The sequence below is a fragment of the Sinocyclocheilus anshuiensis genome, unplaced genomic scaffold (assembly GCF_001515605.1).
Source record: "Sinocyclocheilus anshuiensis isolate Anshui unplaced genomic scaffold, SAMN03320099.WGS_v1.1 scaffold1010, whole genome shotgun sequence".
Classification (NCBI taxonomy): Eukaryota; Metazoa; Chordata; class Actinopteri; order Cypriniformes; family Cyprinidae; genus Sinocyclocheilus; species Sinocyclocheilus anshuiensis.
The window spans coordinates 227,292-239,800 of NW_015537936.1; the positions used below are offsets into that span (position 1 = coordinate 227,292).

At 42.4% G+C, this 12,509-nt stretch overlaps 1 protein-coding gene across 2 annotated transcripts in view; it reads left to right on the forward strand.

Annotated features, from left to right (window-relative positions):
* The first annotated feature begins 360 nt into the window (after nt 1–360).
* LOC107658847 (rho guanine nucleotide exchange factor 17-like) overlaps nt 361–12,509 on the forward strand; it is a 25,603-nt gene continuing 13,454 nt past the window's right edge. Inside the window, exons 1-3 of one of the 2 annotated variants that reach the window (XM_016447519.1) lie at nt 361–1,328; nt 1,582–5,090; nt 10,578–10,839. In XM_016447519.1, coding sequence (XP_016303005.1) covers nt 794–1,328; nt 1,582–5,090; nt 10,578–10,748 — 4,215 coding nt within the window. In that variant the 5' untranslated portion in view covers nt 361–793 and the 3' untranslated portion in view covers nt 10,749–10,839. Of the gene's footprint in view, nt 1,329–1,581; nt 5,091–10,577; nt 10,840–12,509 lie in introns of those variants that run through there. The other variant, XM_016447529.1, reaches the window with a different exon arrangement.

Sequence of the window (12,509 nt, forward strand, 5' to 3'; positions counted from 1 at the left end):
AAGGACTGCAAAAGTTTTTACTGCAAAGCCAGTTCATGGAGACCATGCAGACAAGCAGAGCTTTTGCTTAAAGAGGCTATAGATTTATGTCTGAGTTTCCCCAAAGCTCAGCAAAGAAAATGATGATGATAATTTGTCCAAAAGTTTCCTACTGTGTGTTTACAAACTGACTCAAACCGTCAGCATTATCTGCTCTCTCACATCAGAAAGAGGAAAAGCTGGATCCCCCCTCGTATTCCCCAGGGGTCTCTCTCTAACCCCGACCCCATGTTTTAGTCCCGCCCTCAATCCAAGCAACTAGCTGCATGTAAAAAGCCACAAGTCACGGAAACCCTTAATTGTGCCAAAATAAGACTGAGCGCACTTATTCCAGCTGGAAATAAAGCATGCTTTTGAAAAAAGTCAGTCGGCCAAGGAAATGGGATTTACTTTGGAAAATGTACATTATTCAGACGTTGCTCTAGTGTGTGTTGGGCTGAAACACTTGGGAGTTTTCTGCTCAAACTTTGAGCTCTTTCTAAATGCATGGATGGACACTAAGGGAAGCAAACATGCGCAAAGTTCTGGGGATATAACTCTGTTTTCGTAAACAAGCTAATCTATTGTTCCTGAATTTTTTGTCCTCCTCTTCGGAAAACACTGCCAAGCAACTTTTGTGGTTAAATGGGGGCATTGTAAGTTGTTTTCAGGGGGTAAAGGCAACCACGGAACACGAAGGAGAAGAAAAGTGCGGACTATTCATCAATGAACTGAGAGAATAGTAAGAAAGACAAGTGGGAGGACAGGCATCGCAATGGCTGAAAGGGCGATTGAAAGAAAAGCGCCTGTTCACAGAAGCGTCTCTTTCAAAAAGGTAGAGAGCTGGAGCGCAAAGCGCAGATCATTTGGAGGGGATTTGGATAGGTGCGGTGCCCTTCCCCCAGACGCCGTAGAGCACAGCGCGCAGCCATCACAAGCGACGCACGCTGTTACTGAATCCAGAAAAGTTTCCAAAATCTCAGCGGCCAGCCTCTCGACCGCAGACCTCAAGAAAGCCTCGCATGGAGTATCTCCATCGGTTCGTCAGCTCTCTGAGAAGTTCAGTTTGAGCACAGACGGGACACAGAGCTCATTAGTCAACACTGGAAGCGTTAAAAACACAAAAAGTGTCGAAGATTCGTCTTTGAGCGAGAGTGGCTGCATATCCAAGGAGTTTTCTGAGTCTGCGACGGAGAAACAACTTAAGGACAGTAAAAGATATTGCGCGGCTCAAGAGTCTGTGTCAGGGTCGGATTCGGGCAGAGGAGATAAACACAGGCTCCAGAAAACTGTGGGTGGCACAAACACAGGTAAGATACATTGTTTTGAAATCACTAGTTTTCATTTAGCACCCAACAATTCGTCTGCCATAAACAAAGACACTTTCTATAATGCTTCTGGCTCAAGCTTATGTACTAATTTGGCTTGTACTTTAAAGTTAGCTTAGTGTACTGTATTTAGTGCACTGAAAATTTGCTTGTGATGTTCTTTGAATGTCGATTTGGATCAATGTGTCTGCGTAATGAATACATGTGTGTTAATATAACAATGTTTTTATTTTAGGGAGCCCAACATGCAAATCTCGTCACTATCACCCTTCCTATGGAGAGACATCTATTCATATTGATGCAAACTGGCCAAGCGTTTCTAAGATTAGAGAACTATTTGGGGATGGACGCAGAAAGCAACATCGGTCAACTTCAGATGCTGATGACTTGAAATCTGCATGTCAACACCTCCAGCATTTCGACGCTAAAGAGGGCATCTCAACTCCAGACAAAAGTGACAAACAGTTCCCCCACCAGCCAAGGGGAGACTGGCAAGACACAAACTGCTCTCATCATGACAACAGTACATTGTATGCGGACTATTCAATCCCTAACTTCCATACTTTAGCTGCTGAAAGCCATTCCTTTGAGTTTTTGAATTGTGATTCTCCTCCTGCTCCCCCACCGCGCAGTAGAACGACCGCTTTGCCCCTCAGGTCTCACCGTTGGCAGCTGCAGAGACAGAGGGCAGAGCAGCCACAGCCACCGGATAGCTCGCATTCCTCGCATAACTCCTCCCAACCACAGACAGGGCCCTCCGTGGAACTAGCCAGCACTGGGGGAAGACTGAGCTCTGGAGAAGAGGACGAGAAGCTCAGAGAACGGACAGGCGATAACTTCCCACAAAACAAGTATGGCATCAGGGCTAAGTTGAGAGGAAGGTCTTCAGGCAGTGAGGAAGATAGCCCTGCAGCGCTAGCACACCACAACAAGGACGTAAGACGTCGCTCGCTAAGGAAAAAGAAGAAAAGCAATTGCAGCAGAGGCAATGAAGAGTCAGATGACAGTGACAACCAACCTGTAATGATGCAGCCGTGTGATTCTCAAACGGTGGGCCGCAAGATTGAAGGTTTCCATTCTAGGGGTTGTTATATGGGCATGCCATGGGCACGAGACAGCACATCTCAACGATCCCGTGTGACTAAGGACAGCTTTAGGCACCTATATAGAAATTTCGAGGGGTCAGTCAGAACTAGCCCTGTTCCTCAGGTGTCGCGGGTTTCGAAAGTCACTATACCCTCATTTACATCCAGTCCGTTGGGGTCAAGAAGTAGTAGCAGGTATTCTAGCACAGAGACGTTAAAAGAAGAGGATCAGCCAGCCAACATCCACAGCTATGGCAGGGCTTCATCAGCTGCTCTGAGTAAAACATACCATGGCAATGCCACCATGTACCGCTCGCCTAGTTTTGGCCATGGAGATAACTTGTCTCGTGCCCCAGTTCGAGCTCACCCTAAGCTTGTGTCCAGCTTAAGCCCAGCAGAATATAAAACCCGCAGTTCAGACAACAGGGTATTCTGCCACTCCTTAAATAATGAGAAAGACAGGAACAGGATCTCTATATCCAACCCTGACATTGCCTCTGAAACTCTATCACTTCTTAGCTACCTTAAGACCGATCTGTCTGAGTTGAAAATGAAGAAAAAGGGACAAGATGACAAGGGCAGTCTTAACTCTGATCAAGGTACATCTGTGTACAGAATGGGCTCAAGGACAAATCGGCCACACCATGGACGCCCTTCCCTGAAGGATCTCACTGCTACTTTGAGGAGGGCAAAGTCTTTCTCTTACTCTGAGAAGCCAGCAGGGCAGCAATATTATAGTAGCGGGCCAGGTTTAAGGAGTTCCCCCGAGCGACGGCTAGACTCTGAAGATAGTGGCGAGCAGGTGTTGATTGCTGACAGGGAGGTGGAGAGCGACGACTGTAGAAGTACCTACTGTTACGACGAGCCAATGCCTACCCCTCTGCAAGACCACTACGTGCAGGAAGCCAGACAGGTGATAAGAGACATTTGTCAGATGGGCGAAAGTAAGGATGACTATGATGATTATGAGGAAGACCGTTTCAAGACAAAAAGCAGTGATGCTAAAATAGACACTGAAAAAGAAGATAAGGCAAAGCAGGAGGTGAGTAGACTTGAACACTCTGATTTTACTGGGTGTAAGGAAGGGGAGGCTGATGGAAAAAGTGGAAAATGTTTACAGAAGGGAAATTCGGAGGAGAACATGTTCTGTGATAAGTCATTGGATGAACTCTCCGGCCATGAATCTAGCCTGACAGATGAAGGAATTGTCACAGAGCCAGAGATTGGCTCATATGGGGGGCTATCCTGCGGTAAAGACTTGCTGGATCAGACTCTCACCGTTTGGAATCAGTCAGGGTTGTACGAAGAGCAGTTGCCTTATACAACACCAGAGGAATCTCTTTCATCTCAAGTTCCGTCTGTTAAGACGGAGTATGAGGGAGTAGCCATAGGAGGAGACATTAGCAGCAGTAAAAATGTAAACCAGGGGGCCTTGGAGGCTCCGTCTACTCCTAGTGCTATTCGCAGGCGAAGGAAATTCTCCTCCGCTGGAAACAACGGCTCAGACTCCAGCAATGGCAGTAACGGAGAGTCTAATGGTGAGTCTGCTTACCGTTCCTTGAGTGATCCTATGCCTCATAGACGTCGGTCAGATGCAGAGGATGGCGGAAAGAGCTTCTCCATGGACAGCAACCTGCTCAGTTCACTCTCTCTAAGTTCCAAGGTGGGTGTTGGTGTGGAGTCTTCTGCAGCAGATCTTTCTGAATATACAGGCAGTGCTGCCAGTGACCTTTCCATGTGTAGCGACAGCCTGAGAGATTACAGTACTGTTATTCAGAGCATTGTTTGTGAACCTGGCGCAATGGACAATCTTATTGATGAGAAGGTGAATGGCAAGGCTGTGAAGAAAAAGAGCTTTAGCGACCCTAGCAGACGTGGAGAACTGGCAAATACTGTCCTAGAATTCCAAAAGCATCCCAGCGAGCCAATTTGTGAACTAGAACAATCCATACCACCTTCCAGCAGTGAGCCCATCTTATCCGAGCAAAGAGACGAGCTTTGGGCGCTCAATAGCGAACAACAACAACTTTATTGTCCAACCAGAAGGTCTCGTTCACAATCTGAGCATGTGTTGCCCTCCCACCTTGGTCATAACGGAGAAACAAAAGCCCCAGGTGAGCCCTCATTTCCTTTTGACCCTAAGCTAGCTCAGGTTTTGTCTCCTCGCACCAGTCGCAGAAGCCCCAAGAAACACACAAACCGCTTTACCCATCAGTTGTCTTGTGATGACGGGGATCACTTAGTTGAACAAGGTGAAGAGCAGTCCTCCGCATCCATCCTCCCCCAGCTTCCTGCCTCAAAAGTCAGACCCAAACACGTGCGGCATGCCAGTGAACCTGCCACATTTGTGCCCATCATTCCTTCACATGCCCACATCTCCCAGGACTTCCAGAGGTCTAGCCATGTCGGAGAGTCTTCTACACCCAGCAAAACAGTGCCGGGGGAGGAAACTCCATCATTAGAGGACGTCACTGAGCAATACATCTTGGCCTTGAACTCTCCAGAGTGCCCGGCAGAGACCCCAGCAGCTACTGGTGGGGTTATTCTGGAAGGCACCACTTCCACGCCTTCAGTTCCTACCACCACTGCTGAGCCAAAACTAGAGAGGAAGTCCAGCGAGGAACTTTCCACTGCCTCTCTGAAGGCCAAACCGAGAGTGGTGAGTGATGTTTTGTTCTCTATTTTGGTTATTTATATGTTTTTGAATTTGTTTATGGCAATGATGTAAATGCTTGCAAATATATTTCTATAAACCGTATTGGATGTAGCCTTTTTGCTTTATAATCATGGGCGATAACTTGTGAGCAAAGCCAGATGAAGTGTTTTTTTCATATTTTATGAGACCTCTATGCTGGTGTTCTGGACTGAATTATATTGCGGATAAATCTGATGTATTGCTCTAAAAAGAACTTGGATGAGAGTTTTAAGGCCTTCAGCTTGAGTGGGTATGCATGTGCAAAATTATGAATTTATTTGTGCAGCGTTTGACATGTTGTTACCTCAGGTTGTTGTGCAGCTGAATTTACAGCTCCCGACTTTGTTTTTGTCTCTGATGGAAAGAGCAGAACAATGTTTCTTAGAAATATGAAGGACATTTATTTTGCCCCTAGCAGGTTCTTCTGCAGTCATGTTGTTCTTCTTTTCCTTAGCCTACCTTCCTTTTGGACCAATGCCTGTAGAGTGTGTGTGTGTGAGTGTGTGTATACTCTTATGTGTGTTTCTCCCACTGTCTGCCGCAAATGTTCCTTTGTTTACTTGCCTCTATGAAAAGTCCGAATATTCTGGCATTCTTAACTGGCGTATTTTGAAGGGAATGCTTTATCTCTTTGTGTATTTATGTAATGGTTTATCCGTTGTATAGAAAGTTAGAAAAGACTAAAGTAACCTTCAAAAAAGGCTTGTGTTACCAGACTGACCTTAGGGAGAAATACCTTTCAAATACTTCATATTTAACAGTGTTGTGCTTGATAGTGTATGTCCGAGGGCCGTGATGTTTTCCAAAGCCTTGCATACTCTCAATGATGGATTAGTTCACTGTATGGCTTTGGTAAGCCATCTGTAGCACGGTTGGTCTGTCTCAGACACTGGGTTTGGTCATAGTTTCCCTCAGTCCACCTTTTATGGTGCTGTACTTTCCTGAGATTTTGTCTGTGCCAGATTGTCCTTTCAGTATTGTGGTCCACTTAGCACTCTACTTGGAGCCGCCTGATATTGGCTGATTATATAAAGGGTGCAGATGAGTTTGAGTAACATTCTGTTGGCCAGATTCCTTTTTTTCCTCGCAAGGGTCATTATCATGTGCACATTGGGGAAATGTTTGCATGGCCTTGTCATTCAGCTTGGATTATGCAGTCTAATTTGAGCCCATCATTGACAGAGTCTTGGAGACTCGCGCAAGCTTTTGACTCTCTTCTCAGGAACTTGCACACACGCATTTGTATTCTGGCTAATGAAAACACGAAGTGTAAATAGAGCTAAACGTTCCTCCTCTTAAGCTGTTAGCTCCAGGCGCATTTCCAGAGACTAATGCCTGCTTTATGACATGTGTAGGGCTGTTTGATGTTTCTTTCATGGTTTTTTTTCCTCCTTTCAGTACAGTGTCCAAAGATTTTGTCTACAGAATATTTGTAAATCAATATAGTGGCCTCAAAAAGTATTTGTACACTTAAGCCACAGTTAAATATGGATGAGCTACATTGCATTATATAAGTAAATATCAAACCAAGTGTGCTTATCTTTCCTTTTAAGAAATGCTTCTAATGCAATGATACTTATAAGTCATTTTTAAGTGTCAAGTTACTTTTTGAGGCCAGTGGATTGTGAATTCTTTCAACTTAGTTCTTCAAATGTGTTTGGTGGCATTCTATGTGATTTGGATAATCGGGTAATCATTAACCACAGTAATGGCATTTATTACGTAAAAGTTGAGACCAGGGTAATTATGTTGCCTGTATTACTGTAGTCATTCTTTAGTGAAAGAGGAGCGGGTGGACATCTGACACTAGTGGGTTAATGAATATTGAGGCTTGGAGAGGTTCAGACCATAAACACAGGGTGTTTATTACAGGGGCTGCGACGAGTGTGTGGAGATGGGTTAGCTAAGTATTCCCTGAGGTTGTGATGATGAAGGAAAAACACATGTGGACAGGCTGTGGAGGGGAATACACCCTCAGATTGAGCTCTTTGTGAGTAACCTGTGAAGATGTCTCAATGCTGTGGTAATGTGAAATGGTTCTTGGATAGAGGAGGGTGAACACATTGTGCTCAGCTGTACAAAGACAAGCAAAAGAGCTGAGATAAAAGAACCTAACAAAAGCAAAGCCTGCTAAATAACCTCCATGTACAAAACAAATGTGTGAGAGTTTGTGTTCATAATCAAAAGATGCTGCCACACAGTAATGAAAAATCTAAACATGTTGCTGATGTTCTTGATTAAACTCCACTTTTTCCTCATTTAAATGGGTCATATGATGCGATTTAAATTTTTCCTTTCTCTTTGGAGCGTTACAAGCTCTTGGTGCATAAAGAAGATCTGTAAAGTTCCAAAGACTAAAGTCTCAAATCCAAAGAGAGCCTATTCTTTATAAAAGTTAAGAGTCAACCACGCCTACCTAAAACGGCTCGTTCTAACATGCCCCCACATGTCTACGTCACGATGTGGGAAGATTTGCATAACGCCGCCCAAATGTTCACGCAAAGAAAGAAGGCGTAACTTTTATTCTCGCTGTAGTATTGTTGTTGCTGCCGCTTGGATCGGCTTTCACTGTGGACGAAGCAGAGTCCAGCCCGGGGTCGTCACATGTGGTTGCTGCAAGCCCGCCGGACGCTCCTGAAAAGTACGTTTTCATATTTAAAATATTTGCCACTGATTATTCAAACGTGAGTTTTGAGCAGTGAAGAGTAGCACTTGTAGTTTGTCATTTCTCCGATCACAAATGCAGACATGGTTTTATGTTTACGCTGCGCGATGCAATGCAACGCGTAAAAAGACAGTATAAGTCATTATAATCCGTAATTATGTCCCCACTGAATGCAACAAATGCCTCGTTTATAATGGGTTTTAATGTTTTTGTCTCGTGGCTCCGGTAAACGGCACCACAGTATGATGGTAAGGGGCATAACATTTCCGTCACACGCTTGAGGTATTCAGCCAGTCACAACGCACTGGATAGCTGGCCAATCAGAGCACACCTCGCTTTTCAGACCGATGAGCTTTGTAAAAATCCATGCGTTTCAGAAAGGCGGGGCATAGAGGAGAAACAATAATGTACAGTATGTGGAAAATAATGTGTTTTTTTAACTTTAAACTGCATAAACGCATTTCATTACACCAAATACACACAATAATGTTATTTTTAGCAACATCATATGACCCCTTTAAGTTCTACAGCGATGCACCTGTGAGAATCTATGTGGTCAGTCTTTAGAGGGTTTACAAGCAGAAATGTAAAGCTTATGTTTTAAAGCATTTGAGTTGAATACTATGATCTGTATTTGATCTGTAAAGTCAACCAAATTGTCCATTTTGGGACTACTTTTCAAGGTTGATGCATATCTGGTTATGCATTACTGATGTAGTTCCAGTGGCTGGAGTTTGCTCCATGTAAATAGTAATTTGTATGACGATGAAAGATTGGATATAACATTGCACTGACAAAGTCAGTGAGTGATTCTGTCACACTGGACATAATAACACATATTGTTTCTTGTGTAAACCAGTGCATATTGTAATGATGATCCTGAAGCAATACCTTGCCCCACAGACGTCCATTGTAAATGCCTGGAAACACAAATTGATGGATAAATTGAAAATATTTTTGTGCTAATGAAACTTTTTTTCTATATCTTTAAAAGATTAAACAGAGAGCAAATGCAGACTTGCTTAAGAGTTTCAGAAGAGATCTCAAAGTCTCAAACTGTCCCGTAAGTCTGCAGTCAAAAGTTAGTGATCTCAATATCTCAAATAATCTTCTCAACATTCAATTTTTAGCTCTATGACTTCAGCTGGTCTGCAGGTCTTAACTGGTTTATGATGTGTGTTTTTAGCAGGAAAGGGAGGGACACTGCTTGTGTGTGTGTTTGAGTGTCTGTTGTGTGTGTGTTATAAGAGTCTCTGCTCCTTTATCAGTGCCAGTGCCGAGTGATCCTGCGCAGACAGGAAGCTGGGGAACAGAAACAGGAAGTTGTTGTGGTTACTAATATGTTTGATGAGCTGCAGAGGCTGGAATGTGCTGCTCTGCTCGATAGACTGTTTGGAAACAAAGTGCCAGGCGTGAGACAGCGCACACACTCATACACACACTCCAGACGACTGTGTGCTGTGTTTGCATGACTTGTCAAAGCTTTGATGCTGTTCTGGCTGTAACTGCTGCTCAGTGTCTTTAGCGGGATTAAAGGCTCAGCTGGAATGAGGGCATGTGTTTGCTGTCTGCCTGCGATCGGACTGTCGTTTCAGAGAGGACACAGTTACGTCTGTGTCTTCCCCTCTAACTGAGAGTAATTCCCTGTGTATGTTAACCCAGACGCTTGTGAGTCAGTGTGTTTTAATGCAGTGTCTGGATATGTGAGAGATGTTTGTAGATTTTCTCACTCTTTAAACTTGCTTACAGAGTCACTGCTGCTGTTGTGAGTGATTCATCGGTTTGCCTGCAGAGGAAAAAATGGCTTTACCATGCTAAGCTGGTTTACTGGTTTAAGAGGACTGTTGATTAATTTCAGAGGGGTTTTTGACACTTTTCAGCAGACCACGCTGGAAGATCAGCTTGCTAACTATTTTAAACTAGCTAAGACCAACAACCATCTTAGGCTGGTTTAAGATTTTATTCCAGCAGAGTCTAAAGAAAAATATATTTGTGTTGAATTTTCAAATTCAAAATGTAGCCTAATGATTTTACACGCGTTAATATTTTCTTAAGTAATCAAGTCTGTGTGGGAGACAAAATATTATTAAAGCATAATATTAAAGTGTCATTAAAATATTTTCTTATTACTATTTGAGAAATAGTTTGAAACTGCAATGTTGTTTGCTGATACTAGCGGTGCCAAAATTAATGTTGTTGCAGGTGATTGCTAGGTGGTTGTTTAAATCACTAATACTAAGAGTGAATTTGCATTAACAAACCTAATATGATGCTGTGATTAGCATGTCAGTCAGTACGTTTACATGGACAACAATACTCCGATTTTAACACGATTAAGACAATACTCTGATTAGGAATCTACTATGTAAACCGAGATTTTTGATTACCTTAATCCGGCTAAAGTCATAATCTAATTAAACAGAAATCGAACAACACCCGCCGTCGTCTGTATGCACGTACAAATAAGTAAAAGTTTTAGTTTTAGTTAATTATCTGCACTAGAGAAAGTAAAGTTTTATTTCACCTCTCTCTCTCTCTTTGTGCTATGCTGGTTGTTGTGTTCATGGCCGTTTTGCAGCAGTGAAGGAAAAGAAGGCCACATTCCTGGTGCCTGTTTAAATGAAAACAACAGGGAACAACTAGAGCCCCTTTTCTCTTCTCCTCCATGTTCCTGTGCTCTTTTCCACTCACTCGCTTCATTTCCACTCAATCAGTCCTTTATTTTCTACCTCTTTTCATTTCCAAGTATCACTTTTCTTTTTTTCTTTTTTTTTTTTTTTTTACAGCCCTGCTGTCATCCATTACTCCCTCCTTCCCTCCCTGTCAGGGTACCTGATATCAGGGCTGAATCTCATTTCTGGAAGAACGACAAAAATGACTTCATCCCTCCACAATGTTCCTCAGCTCCTGAGCTGTCTGCAAATGGCTTTCAGAGGAGAATGAGAAAGAGAAATTAACAGGATGAGCAGCTTTAATGGACAGATAATCCACTTGCCTTCCAGCTTCCCTTCCCTTTTTTCTACTACTGTTTGTAGTGATGTGCAATTAATTATATTAAATGTATTTAATAATAATGCCCTTTGACCATTGGCTTGGAGCACCCCCTTTTTTAAATTCCCGTATGCTTATTTACTGACCCTTCTGAACAAATCTGATTAATTGATTATTTATTTATTTGGTAAATAGAACAAAGATTATTGGAGTATTTTTTGTACAAGAAAATGTAATTTCAGTTTTCTACTTCAAAATTTCAGCTTTATTTAAATTGTTACTTTGTATCTAGTTTTTTTTTTTTTTTTACTAAATTGTTTTCAGTGCAGAAAATTCTGAATGAAACTCAAATGTTTTTTCCCCACATACGAATTTCCATGCACTGTACTTTTTGATAATCACCCATAAATCCGTCCTAGCAGAAGCTTTCTCACAGGGGTCACGACCCTGGGTTGTGTCAGGGGATCATGGTGACCTGGAATCAGCTTCCTCTGTTATCAGGAATATCGACTCTGTTCCCTTTAACTTCCATCGAATCTCACAGCAGATTAGTGGAAGGGAAACGTCAAAGCAGTCAGAGATGTTATTATGTAGCGTGTCTGTCAGTCTGATATGGAAGCTTGTTTCTGCCATGGGATAAGAAAGGTCATTAAGACTTTTTAACTCACATTTCTGTCTTTTTGTTGTCAATATAAGATTGAGATATATTGAGAGAAAAAAAGTTGTGAGCTATAAACTCACAATTGTGAAGAAAAAAGGTTGCAGTTGCCTATTTTATTATTTTGTTCCATGGCAGAAACAAGCTTTCATAGTACGAGGGCTCACAGATCTGGCTGTTTGCATCACAGCGTGTTTTGTATGGAGCTTATAATATGACAAAACTATTTGAATTTGTATTGTATAAATTTGAATAATTGACAAGTTGCATTTATCAATATTCAAGTAAAAAAAAAAATAATCTAATTCAGAACTATGTTAAATGCCACATAAAAATGCCACTTGTCAATAATTCAAATTTATACAATACAAATTCAGATAGTTTTGTCATATTATAAGCTCCATAGTTTTGCTCCAATTGTGACAGATGCTCAAGAATGCAGTTCGTGTTTGTTTCTCAGGTGCTTTTGAATTCCTCGTGTCACCTCCTCCTCATGTGTACACGTTTTTAGAGGTCACTTGTCATTCAGTCGACATTTAACCACTGTAACTTCCAGTAAAACGAAGCTCCGGAGTTTTCCCTCAGGAGCAGACGGAGTGAAATGTTGCTCAGAGCCTCATGCTGATCAAACAGGTGCTTCATCTCAGTATCTCGTGTGTAACCGCAGTCTGAAGTCAGACCTGTGTTATTTGAGAATTAGGGGTTTCTCTTGCATATTACATGTTTTGAAAATGTGGTTTTGTGTGCTGTTAACATTTATTATGCTACTTTCTAAAAGACAGTTGATTTTCAGGGTTTATAGGGTTAAAAGTCACTTCATATTCACTAGTAATATTATTGATTTGATGGCACGGACACTATCAGATGAGAACTGAATCCAATTTTAATCACAATTGATGAATATTGCAACAACAGGGCTGTCCAAACTCGGTCCTGGAGGGCCGGTGTCCTGCAGAGTTTAGCTCCAACCCTAATTAAACACACCTGAACCAGCTAATCAAGCTCTTACTAGGCATAGAAACTTCCAGTCAGGTGTGTTGAGGCAAGTTGGAGCTAAACTCTGCAGGAC